Below are 12,255 nucleotides of genomic sequence, written 5' to 3' on the forward strand. Positions count from 1 at the left end.
TTATTTTGTCCTTGACCGTTTGAAATTGGACGGTCCCGATCAAGTTTGGTCCTTTTAGGTCTAGGGTATTGGCTATGGAGGAGTTTCTGGATGTTCTGACGCCAGAAGGCGCGCACGCTGGATTCTCCAAGCCCAGGTATCGCGTAGCGATTCATGGATTAGAGCTGAGTCTGATGCCCTGAGAATGCCAGGAATTTGGTGCACAGAGATGGCGACTACCATCGAGCAGTGCAGGTGTGCATCTATGCCGAGAGCACGAAGCAAATCCTCTTGCAAAAGCGAGCGGATTGCAAGGACTCATGGCCCGGGCTGTGGGATATTTCGTCCGCTGGGCATATCTCCGCCGGGGACACCTCGCTACACACTGTCAGGTTTTCTCTTTAGTTTGTCTCGATGATTTAGTAGAAACGAACGCTTTACTTCTGTAGGAAAGAGCTGGAAGAAGAGCTTGGGATCATCTTACCGGAGGATGCTTTTGAGCTTCTCTTCGTCTTCCTACAAAGAGTGTAAGCTTTTTTCCTTCTTCTTTATGTAAACTGGATCTCACTGTGTGTGCCTGGGTATAGCGCCCTTAACGACGGGAAGTTTATAAACAATGAGTACAACGATGTCTACCTTGTGACAACCATCGATCCCATGCCTTTGGAGGCTTTCACGCTTCAGGTGGCTTAAGTTTTAGGTGCGTGAGTTTGCGGTATTTTGTCTTACCGGAGTTTTTAAGTCTGGTAGGAGTCAGAAGTTTCCGATGTCAAGTATATGTCCATTGAAGAGTACAAGATGGCTTTGATCAAGAAGGATCCAGCTTATCTTCCATATGACATGGATAAAGAATATCACTTCCTGTTTTCGTCTCTAGAGAAGAGGTACGCATTTGTTTATCACTTCTTTGCTTCCTTACTATCTCGCTACTCAGATACGCATCAGACGCCAAGCATAGAATCTCGACTTTGCAGAGCCAACTGAGTCGCTATTGTCCCGTCAATCTGACTGGAGAGGTGAGAATGGTGCATGAAATGAATTGGCACTGGCTCTTGTCTGTTGCAGATTGGTGGCGTGAGCGACGGGGACATCAAGGCATTGTCTTACACGATACGCGCGGCACAGATTCTGGATAGAATATTTATCGAGCAGGTGCATAATCGTCATCTAACCTTTTAGTTCTTCATGTAATGTGTCAGGAATGTTCGAGCAACCCGGACTTAAGTTCCTGGCTGGAAAAGAATGGCGAGAACTCAGAGCTCGACCACCTGAAGCTTTCTTATTTCCGGATCAATAAAAGCCCATGGTATGATGCGTTACGAATCGCCGACCGGTTACTCACTCCTGTTCGTGTAGGTCTTGTCTTGATGAAAACGAAGCGTTCCTGACAACTGCTGATTCTGCGATTAAATCTACGAAAGCAACGGTCCGAAGTGTTCACGGCTGGAATGGCTTGGAATACAGAGCTGCATTTCCGGTGATTAAGCCTCCTGGAGCAAACTTTTATCCTCTGGACATGGACAAAGCGGTAAGCCATTTGGAGTGTCGTTGCTGGTTCACTGATAGTTTTTGGCAGGAGTTTGAGGCTTGGAAGTCCACACTAAACGAACAGGAAAAAGAAGATGCAATCGCGTTTTTTACTGTTATTCGGAGAAATGCTACTGATGCTAGCCGCGGATTATTTCTCCGGAAATACTCGGAGGAGTACAAGCCATATCTTGTAGATGCGGCCAAGCTTCTCAATACTGCCGGAGATTGTGCTGATACCCCCAGGTAAAGAATGCCAGCCTGCTAACAAATTGTCGCCTAACACGTTCTAGCTACAAAGTCTGCAGCGCCTTCTCAAGGCAAAAGCAGAATCATTTGTTTCTAATGACTATTTTGATTCCGACGTTGCGTGGATTGAGCTGGTATGGCGTTTATGTCATAGACAATCCATAACGGAAATGTTTTCCTTCTGCAGGAGTCCGCAATTGACGTTACTATCGGGCCCTACGAGACGTATGAAGATGCATTATTTGGTTATAAGGTTGGGCTCCAACCAGTTTTTTTGCTACATCAAATTTGAGTTTTTTCTTTCTCCTGTTTTAGGCGACTTTTGAAGCTTTTATCGGAGTTCGCGATCATGTAGCGACAGAGCAAGTTCGTCTTTTCAGTGGACAACTGCAGGTGTGGTCCTTTCCGTCGACCTTTCTTTTCTAAACTTTCTACGCGTGCAAGAACCCAGACTTTGGAAGACAATCTACCTTTGGCTGACAAGTACAAGTCTACGAACGTAAAAGCTTCTCCGATCCGTGTGATTCAATTGATATTTAACTCTGGAGTAAGTAGCGAACAATATCTCTTCACTCCTTGTATTCGTCTCTCGTTTACAGGACGTCAAGGGTCCACAAACTGTGGCATTCAACTTGCCTAATGATGAGAGGATTGTCAAGGAGAGAGGCAGCGCTATGGTGATGCTCAAGAACCTCTCGCAAACAAAGTAAGCACGCACTCTCTGGAGTAACTAGATACATTCAACGTGCTTTTCCTCGTTGCAGATTTGACCATATATTGTTGCCAATTGCAAAAGTCTGCATCGCCGAGTCACAGAAACACTATGTGGATTTCGAGGCTTTCTTTGCGCACACAATTTGCCATGAATGCTGTCATGGAATTGGTCCACATACTATTGTTCTCCCAGATGGAAGGGAGTCGACTGTGAGGCTGGTACGCCATCAGTTCAATTTTTTTTCACTTGCATGACTGACAACACAACATTACAGGAGTTGCAAGAGTGCCATTCTTCATTGGAGGAGGCTAAAGCTGACGTGGTAGGCTTGTGGGCTCTTCATTATCTGCTGGATCAGGTATGGAGTAAACATTCAGCTTTCGATTAAACGCTATCTCCCTTGCAAACGCAGGGACTACTTTCCAGGGACTTGGAAAAATCTATGTATGTCTCTTTTCTGGCTGGTTGCTTTCGTTCCATAAGGTTTGGCTTGGAGGAGGCTCACGGGTAAGCAAGCATTTCCTTTCCATTCTTAGTTCTTACTGACGGTGGGATCTCAACAGCAAAGGACAAGCATTGCAGTTCAACTGGATTTATAACAAAGGAGGATTCGAGCTCAACTCGGATGGCACATTCTCTATTAATTTTGACAAGGTAAGCGCCGGCTCCTCTTCCTTGACTTCTAAGTAATTGCTCGTGGACTCTCCTCAGGTGAGGGACGCAGTGAAGAGCCTCTGTACCGAGATTATGACTGTTCAGGCTCTAGGGGACAAGGCCGCCGCCATTTCTCTTCTGAGCAAATACGCGACCGTGACACCAGCACTGGAGCGCATGCTCTCTCGGGTCAGAGACGCAAAGGTTTGCTTGATTTGCTTCGCGATTCTTGGCACAATTTTCTAGCTCTGTTAACGCAGATACCGGTGGATGTTGTCCCTTCTTTCGACGTGCTAGAGAGGCTTTGAAGCAAAAAGGAACGGTGTTTAAAAGCAAATCTCTTCTTGCTTGGCAATACCAAATACCTTTCTCTTCGAGGTTAACACTTACATGTCCCCTCGCAAATCGGTGGAGGGCACTCATTTGTCAATCACGCTAAGTTTCAAACAACCTTCTCTTGGACTAGAAATCACCTCTGCTCACCTGTGTATTAATTCCTACTAACCGAGACGGTCACTTGGATGTCCGAATCTGATCTTCGAAGGTCCGCCGCCCCAACAAATCTAACCAGCAGCCGCGACAGCCTCGCCCCGGCTAGCCGCCTCAATCGCAGCCTTTCCTATTGTCTCGCAGTTCTCGCCTTCCACCCTTCCATTCCTTTCATGCGGCGTATTCGCATCTGTATTGCCGTTTTCATCGCCCTGTATGTGATTTCCTGCGTCGCTGTTTCCTACGTCCTGACTTTGACTAGCGCGGCTGCCTCCTCCACCCTTTTGGAGTTGCTCCTGCAAGAGCAAGACATTGGATCAATCCAAATAGAACAAGGTCAGCGAACTTACGAGAAGAGCTGCATTCTCAGCCGCTAGTTTGTTCCGCTCCTCCATGGCTTGCTCCAGCTCCTGCCGCAAGCTCATGTTTTCCATGGTTAGACTCTCGACCCTTTGCGCTAGCTCCTCACACTCGGCCTGTGAATCACGCCATTGGTGAGACAAGACTAGATAGAAGAGCGTGAAAGTACCTGCTTTCGCAATCGTGAGCGCCTCGCTGATTCTCTGTTTGATTGCTTCCTTCGTTGCCGCTTAAGCTCGCGTTCATCCTGTTGCAAGTGTAGAATTCAGTGCAATGAACGAGCCTGGAAATATTTACCTGCAGCCACAGCTCGGGAGGAACCCCTTCCCTTCCGTGCGGTAACATTTGACCACTTGGCAAGGGCACCATTGACTGGGAACCACGCTTTCCTTTCCCAGACGACTGGTTCCCGGTGGGTGTTGAGCCCCAGTAATCCATCCCCATGTTAAGACTAGTGCCTACGCTGGCCTTCCCCCCGGCAGGATTTGAAGGAACACCCGGGGACACGAAAGCACTCCCGACTTGTCCAGAGTATCCGGGCTGCCCAGCACTAGGGGCCGATCCTGAAGCATGACTGCTTAATAAGCACCGACGTGTATTTGATATCTTTGAAAAGATCTAAGTACCTTCGGCATTCATCTGTTCCGAGTTCCTCTTGTCGCCCTGAAAGATAAAGCCAAAACAAACGTAAGCCCGCGTAAAGTGTGACAGAGACAAAGTTAAGTTATTACATCTTCGTCACTGCCATCACTGGATCCTTCACTTCCACTTTCGCCACTGTACAGAAACACAGAACAGAATGTTTCGAGTTTGAGCTAGATATCGCAACAAGCAGCAGCGTGTATTACCTTTGTGACACTACACCGTTGGGAGCAGCGGTCTTAGCAGCAGCTTCTGCTCCTCCTTTATTCAGCGTTCCGAGATTACCTAAGCTACTATTCTTCGACTTTTTCATGGGACTTCGCTCCTTGCCGTCGGAAGATTTGCCATCAGTATCTGTTGTAGCTCCCTGAAAGCACACAATCAGATTCCAAAGAACAGATATGCGAAAGAGGCATACTTCAGTGGCGTTTCCCGGTGCTGGCATTCCATACTGGCCATAAGGATGTGGCCCCTGCACAAAGGATTCCTTCCATCAGCGGAAAGTCGATACCAACAACACCATACTCGTACCGGCGGCATGCCGTAGGGCGGATACATGGTTCCATATGGAGGTGGGGTCCCGTAAGGAGGCATCATCGGCTGCAAGAAAAAACCATCATGTGAGCTACACATTCGTGACGCAGAGTAATGAAATTTACCTGAGCTCCCCACATATATGGATGCGGCTGATAGCCAGGAGGGGGCGTTCCACTATTGTAATAAGCCTGTAACAAAGTTCTAGATTCATGAGCAACACAAAACTAAAGGAAAGAAAATTCTCTATTCTCAGAGAAAAAAGCAAAGCAAAGCTCTATCACACACACACACACACACACCTGAAAAGCCGCTGCCCACTCGGGGTAAGTTGCGGGAGGAGATGGCTGATCCTGGTGCAAAATGCCACACAAAGTTAGAACGGAAAGAAAAAAATTCTTCCTTGAGAGGAAGAGCCCCCACCTGCGCTGTGGATGTCTTTGGAGTCTTAGTCGGCGTGGCTGCGTCCCCAGATCCCATGCTTGGAGACCACCTATAGCTGACAATCGCGGACAAAAGCTCGAGTTAGTTTGGTATAGGGCACGTTTGGCGCAGCACCGCGCAAGAGAAATGCGTGCTCGGGAGCTGCGAGGAGGGGATTTACCTGCATCACTGGAGGAACAAGCGCTGGAGATCGTGATCTGTCACAAGAATCTATGCCCGATGGAGCTTTTCCCGAGGAGACAAAGGCGCGCAATGCTGGGAGGCGCCGATAATCCACACCAGCGCCTCAACGCCCGTGCACTGCGCTGCTATTGCGTTGCTCCTTTCCTAAAGCCCTAGAGCCTCGCGCGTCCACGCGAGAATGACACATCCAAACCCTATACAACATGGATGCCACGGTCTCGCAAACACAAGAAGAAAGAGAGTGTTCGTTGGGAAGGCCGCGCGCCCACCGCGCCGTATGCTCATACGGTAATACAGGCGATCGCCCATGTATTGTCTAAACTCCTTATGGCGCAATACGTTTAAAGAGGTACGGAAGGGACGGCGCACAGACGTGGCTGGGCGGACCTGTGACGTGGCAGGTTCTCTCTTTAAGGTGGGCCAGGCAGACAACCAATGGAACGCCGGCGCGTAGCAGAAGAAAGAACACGTATACTTCCACAGCTGGAAGACACGCGGCGTGTGAGCAATGGGCCAGCCAGGAGTATTGTGAGATGGCATCGGACGGCTGGCGATGCCAGTTAGGCTCCGAGGAGATGTGGCCCTTCAAGCTAGTGACCTGGCAGCCCACGTTCAAATACGTGGAGGGCTGGCGTACGCGTACACGTCGGCGCTTACGATCATGAAAGAGACAGGCGGGGATGCCGGCCACGTGGCGTCCCGCGAGCCAATGCCGGCCGGATGACGCGGCAGTGGGCACGCGGGGCAAAAACGACGTGGCCTGCGGCGGTGGCGTTATCACGGCCGCTGGATAGTGCCATTTTCGACGGTCGGATGCGCGGCACGCTGGCGGCTCGATCATCAATGTCTCAGCCAGCCGTGCATTTGACGCATCCATTACGGAAACCAGAATGATATCACGTGGCAGGTACAAAAAAAAAGATTTTTTTCCACCAACTTTGACTTGTATGAATTCAAACGCTTATCTTTTTATCGCGTAGAAATAGTATGTTACGTAAACAAAAACCATATATACCATACTATATAAAACTTGCTACTGCCATCCAAGAACGTAGTCCAGGAGCGCGACCACCAATATGGAGAGGGGATAGAGAGCCAGAGGAATAAACGATGTCCAAAGTGGGAACGTTGTCCGGGTGCCTCCGAATATACCCATGATCAAAGCCACCAAAGTGATCACCAAAACTTCCGACGAGAAGTCCCATGTCAAGCCCCGGTAAGCCACAACAGCCAGGAAAATCCCAAGACACAGCGTGTTGTTCATCGTGACTCCACCATAAATCTACCAAAGCAAAGAGCACTCACTGGTCAGCACCATTTTTCCTCTCAATCACAACTACACTTCACCTGGGAGTATGTGAGCGATATGTTTTGCTTCTTCTTCTTCGCAGCGAACAAGACTGAGGAGATTGCCTCGCTTGAGTTCGTAGCCAGTGGCGTGGCTACAAAAGCGATGAAGAAGGACGGGATCCCGGTTGCAGAGGAGAAGTTCTCGATTGAGTCCACCAGAGGATCGGCAAAGATACCAGCAATAAGTGCGCCAAGCACGATGAGTAGAACTGCTTTGGTGATTATTTGGTTTTTGGTCATGGATTCCCCCGATTCTTCCTCTTCTTTTTCTTCTCCTCCTCCTTGACCATCCATCAAAGCCATATAGGACGTTTGTGCGCTCTGAGTGTTCATGAAAAGAGAACCAAAAAGTTAGCCAGAGATTTCAATGCGGTCGCTTGCTTACTTGTGCTTCAGTGTCCCATCCATTATCATTATCACGATGTTCTTCTTTTGGTTGTTGAAGATCTTTAATCCACCTAGTAAAGCCGCTAATAAACTCAGACTCCGAGATCTTATCGTCGCTAGATCGATCAAAGTCACTCATCCAGGCTTTCAACTCCTCTTCCTTTGGCAAGAGTGACTCGTGGCCGATACCAAGCCCAATTATTAACGCCTTGAGCTCATGCTGCGTAAGATGACCACTTTTATCTTCATCAAAATAAGAAAACAACCTGCATTCATAGATCGCACCGGATGTATACGTACTGAGTCAGGAACTCAAGGTTTAATGAACGCCACTCACTTGGTTAACGCTTCTGTGTTTGTTGAACCGTCTGAAAGTACCAAGTCCCCCCAGCTCTTAGATTTGGAGTAGCTAGACAACTTCTGTAGAGTATGAAACAGTCGGAACCGTTGCCTCGCCAAAGCTATTCTTCTTTGCTGAATCCATGGCGACATAATCTGCAACACAGCCATAGCTTTTAGAAAGAGTAGTAGTACATTTGTTTGCCAGAAACCGTGATATCACGATACCATACCTGGTATATGCAGTAGGCTAGAAGACTGCCAAAAGACAAGACACAGCTCAAGATGATAAAGAAACGCCCCAACTGCGGCTGGCGAATGATTTTAGGGAGCTGCGCTAAGATGTAGGGAATAACTGTAATAAGCATAATCCAAGCGGAAACTTTTGTCTGTGCGTCAGTTGTCACTCCAGTTTCTACAGAGAAACAGCCAAATCAAATCTCGCGGGTGGAAGGATTCGAAAGAGAAAGCTTACTGGACACATCGAACTTCCTGGTAAGCGTCTTGTCCTTGGCTACGAGATTTCCATTCACCTCTTGAAGATCACACCTTCCAACTATGAGTGAGCTTCCCCATAGGAGCGTTAACAGCATGATCGTTGATCCCGCAAGAAGTCCCATACCAACAAGAACTTGGGAAAGAACTTCTGCTTCGCTCGCAAACAGACCAGAAACTACGAACGAAGAAAAAGAAAAGCAAAGTTACAAGTTTACGACACAAACTTTGGTTGGAAGTGAAGAACAAAAAGTCGATGGAAAGCTTACCAAGTATGAGGATTGCGTCTGGCAGTGCTCCGAGAATTGGCAGTAGCAAACCACCGATGATTCCCGGATTTAGAACGAGCAGCAGCAACTCACTCCCCTCGGACAGGAACTGCGCGGCCTTGAGCAGAAGAAATCCATACACGATGAGCAAGAAAATGTTGCCAGCGACTCCAGTGGAGCAGGGCAAGAAGCCATAATTTGGCTCACACGACTCCTCCTTGGCAGCTTTCCTGAGCCTCAACACGGACGGAAATCCCGCCTTGTCGACCGATGAGCCGCTACTGACGAGCTGAGCGGCCGCCGCTGCCAAGGAAAAGCATGCGAGCAGCACAAAGATCGGCAAGATGTAGCCTCTCGCCCTCATGATCGAAGGTAATCCCCTGGTCGATGGAAAAGGTATCCTGTGGCGCGGAGCTCTAGATCTGCGCCGACTCACCTCGGATTCTAGAAATCTAGCAGCGTAGCGGCAATGCACCCGGCCGCCAGTGATGGATCGATCGATCTCCTCCGCGGGCAAATATCTGATAAGTAATGGAATATTCTGGTTCCAGTGAATCTAGGCCGTCCGTCCTGGATAGCGCGTATCAGCGAGTGTCGGTGAGCTCTCTCTCTTTTTTCTCTCTCATAATCGTGTCACTTGGAAACGAGCCCAGCTGAGAAGACACACAAATTTTTCTAGTTACGTGGTGTTCGTCATCTCGAGACACTGAAAAGAGGACTACATGGACGACGAAAGTCAATATAATATAAACTACACCCAACTATGTACCTCACATACACACATACTTTGTAAGTACATTCTTTAGAAGCTTTTCATCGACATCGAAGGGGCCCCCTCATATACATTGTCCTCGAAATATGTAAAGGGAAGAAAAAAAACGAAGAAGAACGCTAATAGTAAGAGACCTGGTGTAAGCAAAAAGATGGATGCCCCCCTCCCTCCCCCTAAGTAGTGCTGTTGTTACATCGTCACCTCCCCGCTCTTTTCCTATGACCACAAAATCACCGTAACTCCAGACAAAAGCCGCAAAAGAATGTAGGAACGAACCGAAACGAACTTGTGTAAAAACCTCCCTTGCATTCGTAGTCGTCGTGGTTGTCTTCGTGGCGACTAGCCGCGCACGACCTGGCCCGGATCAAGCTGACCACTGCAGTAGCTGGAAGGAACCACTGAAATCTCCTGGCGGCCTTTCCATTCCTCGCCCGGCTTCAAAGTGATTGGCGTCTCGATCACTGCTGGCTCCACGCACACCATGTGTAAATACTCGTCGTCTCCAAAGTCTGCCATGGCTTTGGCTTTCTTGTCCCATGGATTCCACACGACTGTAGAACAGCACCAGCAATGGTTACCGACCAGTCCAGCACTAAAAGCAAGTCTTACCTGCGTCTGGGAGGCCTTCCTTTTTCACCACTATCGTCCGCTTTTTTTCGTGATCAACAATGGCGATCTTCGTCGGTGTGCTGACGTACACGCGATCCACCTGTGTGTTGTGTATCCTTGGCTTTTCAGAGATCCGGATATCAATATCAGAAAGCTTACCTCTCCATCGAAAGTGATCGAGTCTCCCTGCTCGGTGAAGCGCTCCCTGTCTTGTAAGTTGTCCAGAAAGTCGAGTGTCTCCAGGCCTTCAATGCGAACCTCACTGCCGCATCAATCAATCGAATCTCGTTAGCAGAAGAAGCAAAGAAAAGGTCATGGCACACCTGATATCTGACACCGAGAAGTACGTGTGCAGAGCGAACGTAAAGGTGAAAGGCTTGGTATCAGTGTTCCTCACGCGAATGGTTTGCGCAAGATCGCCGCCTCGCTTGAGAGTAAGACGCATCCGCAGCTCAAAACTGGAGAAAGAAAGAAACATATAGAACTCGCAGCAGTGAAAAAAAATGTTTTCGACGTACTTGTGTGTCCACATCTTGAGGTCGTCTTCCGCAGGCTTGAGGATGAGATCGACAGTGCTCCCTCGGCTGCTATTGCTTCCACTTGCGTTAGTGCTTGACAGGATGGGAGGAGCGTCAGTCTCGATGGACCACAGCCTGTTCCTCGCAAATCCATGCTTCTCGAGCGCTCCAACATTCGCGAACTAAGTAGCAGTAGTTGAGAGAACAAGCGCAATCTCAGACACTCCTGTTTACGAACCTGTGGGAAGCAAATTGGTATGCCACCTCGAATTGGCTTGGGAGGCTTGAAAGACGTCTGGAATCGGTAGTTTGGAACATTTGAAATGAACTGAACGAATTCTACCTTGCTGCTGAGAAACAAGAGCTCCTCGCCACGATCATTCTTCCACGAAACAACCTGTCCCCCGTAGAGATAAACCTGAAAGAGGCTTTCTTTATTGCCAGTTTCTCTAAGACGGAACTAATCGACTCACCTCCGCCGAGGCTCCCAAAGGCTCCTTGAGGATGATCTTTTCCAGACCAGCAGCATCCCTGGTTACCAGCGGCTCCTGAATCGCAGCCATTCCCTCCAACTGCATTGTTCGCGAGATCAAAGAAAAGGCCGCAATCGGAATTGGCATGCAAGCGATTCCAGGCGATAGCGCCGGATTACCTCTGCTGTGGAGCTCCGAAATCTTCGACAATCGATCGAGGAGCAGTGGATCTATCGCCGGCGCCACGCCAGGAAATCAAGCCGCTCTCCTCTCTTAGGTATGACGCCAGGGAGGAGAAAGGGCTTAAAACACATTCTGTCTTATAATGCCTATCGTGGCCGTCCGTCGCGACAGATCCAACGGATGGTACTTTGTCTGGGCTGGCGTACTTTATATGCCCATATGATTTGCTTAGGTTTTAAGCTGACCTGTTGGGTCTCTTCTTGCCCTAGTGATCTACAGGGCTTTGCCATCAGAACATCAGATCAAAGCTTCGAGCTAAGAAACCATCCATGCAATCATAACAATTTACAAATTTATTGATCTCTCGATCAGATCAAGCAAGCCGAAAGCTATGTAGGATCGATCAAATTATATTGATCTCTCAATCAGAATCACTGCTGCTGCTGCTGCTGCCTCCCCCTGCCTTCTTTTTCTCCTTGTGCTGGTTCTTCTTCTTCTTTATCTTGTCCATGAGACCCTCTTTCTGGGGCTGTGTAGTAGTGGTGCTCGTTGTTGTGGTAGCCATTCCGGGCTGGGGAGTGCCATAAGAACCCGGGGCGGTGTTGTGTGATGGAGGAGTGGAGGACTGGACTGGAGTAGCATGACTCGGAGCGGTGTTGTGCGCGACTTGATCCTTCTTGTGACCCATGTGGAGCTTGTCGCTAATCTTTTCCATCATCGAGGCCATTGCTTTGTGAGAAATCTGATAAAGATTCAAGCAGCCAAACATCAGGAACTTGTAGCCACATGGATGAGCCAAAGCGGAATACCTGGAGTGAAGGGATCTTTTCCTCAAGTTGAAAAGACGGGAAATGGATGAACTCGTTGTAAGGTACAGGGGTTATATACGAGGCTTTGGCGCTGCGTGGGCTAATTGTGCTTTGCCAGCGATTGCCTCGTTTGATGCTCTAGGCCACGTATCAGTCACCGACACGAGAGGCTATGATTAAAAGAACATTCTTACTTTTCATAAGCAGAGCATAATTAATATGAGCAAGATGTCTTTTCCATCGCTGGCTTGTTTGGAAAGGGCAGCGGGATGGTG

General features: G+C 48.7%; 5 protein-coding genes across 9 annotated transcripts; 1 reads left to right on the forward strand and 4 right to left on the reverse strand.

Annotated features, from left to right (window-relative positions):
* The first annotated feature begins 41 nt into the window (after positions 1-41).
* Positions 42-3,509, forward strand: LOC9629295 (nudix hydrolase 3). Its single transcript, XM_024661387.1, has 21 exons — positions 42-136; positions 192-371; positions 429-506; positions 567-663; positions 730-863; positions 914-995; positions 1,045-1,131; positions 1,179-1,285; positions 1,336-1,507; positions 1,556-1,752; positions 1,808-1,889; positions 1,943-2,008; positions 2,071-2,148; positions 2,207-2,302; positions 2,355-2,461; positions 2,520-2,688; positions 2,745-2,828; positions 2,883-2,977; positions 3,034-3,124; positions 3,182-3,328; positions 3,385-3,509. The coding sequence occupies exons 1-21, from the start codon at positions 75-77 to the stop codon at positions 3,430-3,432; spliced, it is 2,259 nt and encodes a 752-aa protein (XP_024517155.1). The 5' UTR covers positions 42-74; the 3' UTR covers positions 3,433-3,509.
* Positions 3,469-6,083, reverse strand: LOC112341389 (bZIP transcription factor 16-like). 3 transcript variants are annotated; one of them, XM_024661390.1, is made up of 13 exons: positions 5,754-5,942; positions 5,573-5,648; positions 5,452-5,502; positions 5,275-5,340; positions 5,147-5,215; positions 5,034-5,087; positions 4,822-4,982; positions 4,705-4,750; positions 4,600-4,636; positions 4,271-4,536; positions 4,143-4,220; positions 3,964-4,089; positions 3,469-3,909 (listed from the first exon to the last, which is right to left on the reverse strand). In XM_024661390.1, exons 2-13 carry the CDS (start codon positions 5,627-5,629, stop codon positions 3,688-3,690), a joined length of 1,233 nt encoding a protein of 410 aa, XP_024517158.1. In that variant the 5' UTR covers positions 5,630-5,648; positions 5,754-5,942; the 3' UTR covers positions 3,469-3,687. The 3 variants fall into 3 exon arrangements, with proteins under 3 accessions (XP_024517158.1, XP_024517157.1, XP_024517156.1); XM_024661389.1 differs by having other exon boundaries at positions 4,822-5,087; positions 5,452-5,496; positions 5,754-6,083; XM_024661388.1 differs by having other exon boundaries at positions 4,822-5,087; positions 5,754-6,082.
* Positions 6,084-6,684: 601 nt separating this feature from the next.
* Positions 6,685-9,170, reverse strand: LOC9629293 (sodium/calcium exchanger NCL1). Its single transcript, XM_002987509.2, has 7 exons — positions 8,617-9,170; positions 8,328-8,525; positions 8,086-8,267; positions 7,851-8,008; positions 7,512-7,779; positions 7,124-7,447; positions 6,685-7,058 (listed from the first exon to the last, which is right to left on the reverse strand). The coding sequence occupies exons 1-7, from the start codon at positions 8,978-8,980 to the stop codon at positions 6,810-6,812; spliced, it is 1,743 nt and encodes a 580-aa protein (XP_002987555.2). The 5' UTR covers positions 8,981-9,170; the 3' UTR covers positions 6,685-6,809.
* A 162-nt stretch (positions 9,171-9,332) lies between these two features.
* LOC9629803 (putative glucose-6-phosphate 1-epimerase) lies at positions 9,333-11,292 on the reverse strand. Of its 3 annotated transcripts, none has more exons than XR_002990539.1 (9): positions 11,168-11,292; positions 10,989-11,087; positions 10,859-10,933; positions 10,754-10,810; positions 10,321-10,697; positions 10,157-10,259; positions 9,998-10,097; positions 9,665-9,939; positions 9,333-9,604 (listed from the first exon to the last, which is right to left on the reverse strand). XR_002990539.1 is itself a non-coding variant. In XM_002987510.2 (9 exons), exons 2-9 carry the CDS (start codon positions 11,076-11,078, stop codon positions 9,728-9,730), a joined length of 954 nt encoding a protein of 317 aa, XP_002987556.1. In that variant the 5' UTR covers positions 11,079-11,087; positions 11,168-11,292; the 3' UTR covers positions 9,342-9,727. The 3 variants fall into 3 exon arrangements, 2 of the variants coding, with proteins under 2 accessions (XP_002987556.1, XP_024517192.1); XM_002987510.2 differs by having other exon boundaries at positions 9,342-9,939; positions 10,321-10,455; positions 10,516-10,697; XM_024661424.1 differs by having other exon boundaries at positions 9,342-9,939.
* Positions 11,293-11,475: 183 nt separating this feature from the next.
* LOC9629804 lies at positions 11,476-12,084 on the reverse strand. The gene is made up of 2 exons (XM_002987511.2): positions 11,981-12,084; positions 11,476-11,913 (listed from the first exon to the last, which is right to left on the reverse strand). The coding sequence occupies exon 2, from the start codon at positions 11,896-11,898 to the stop codon at positions 11,593-11,595; it is 306 nt and encodes a 101-aa protein (XP_002987557.1). The 5' UTR covers positions 11,899-11,913; positions 11,981-12,084; the 3' UTR covers positions 11,476-11,592.
* Between the last annotated feature and the right edge of the window lie 171 nt (positions 12,085-12,255).

Source organism: Selaginella moellendorffii, unplaced genomic scaffold (assembly GCF_000143415.4).
Source record: "Selaginella moellendorffii unplaced genomic scaffold, v1.0 SELMOscaffold_82, whole genome shotgun sequence".
Classification (NCBI taxonomy): Eukaryota; Viridiplantae; Streptophyta; class Lycopodiopsida; order Selaginellales; family Selaginellaceae; genus Selaginella; species Selaginella moellendorffii.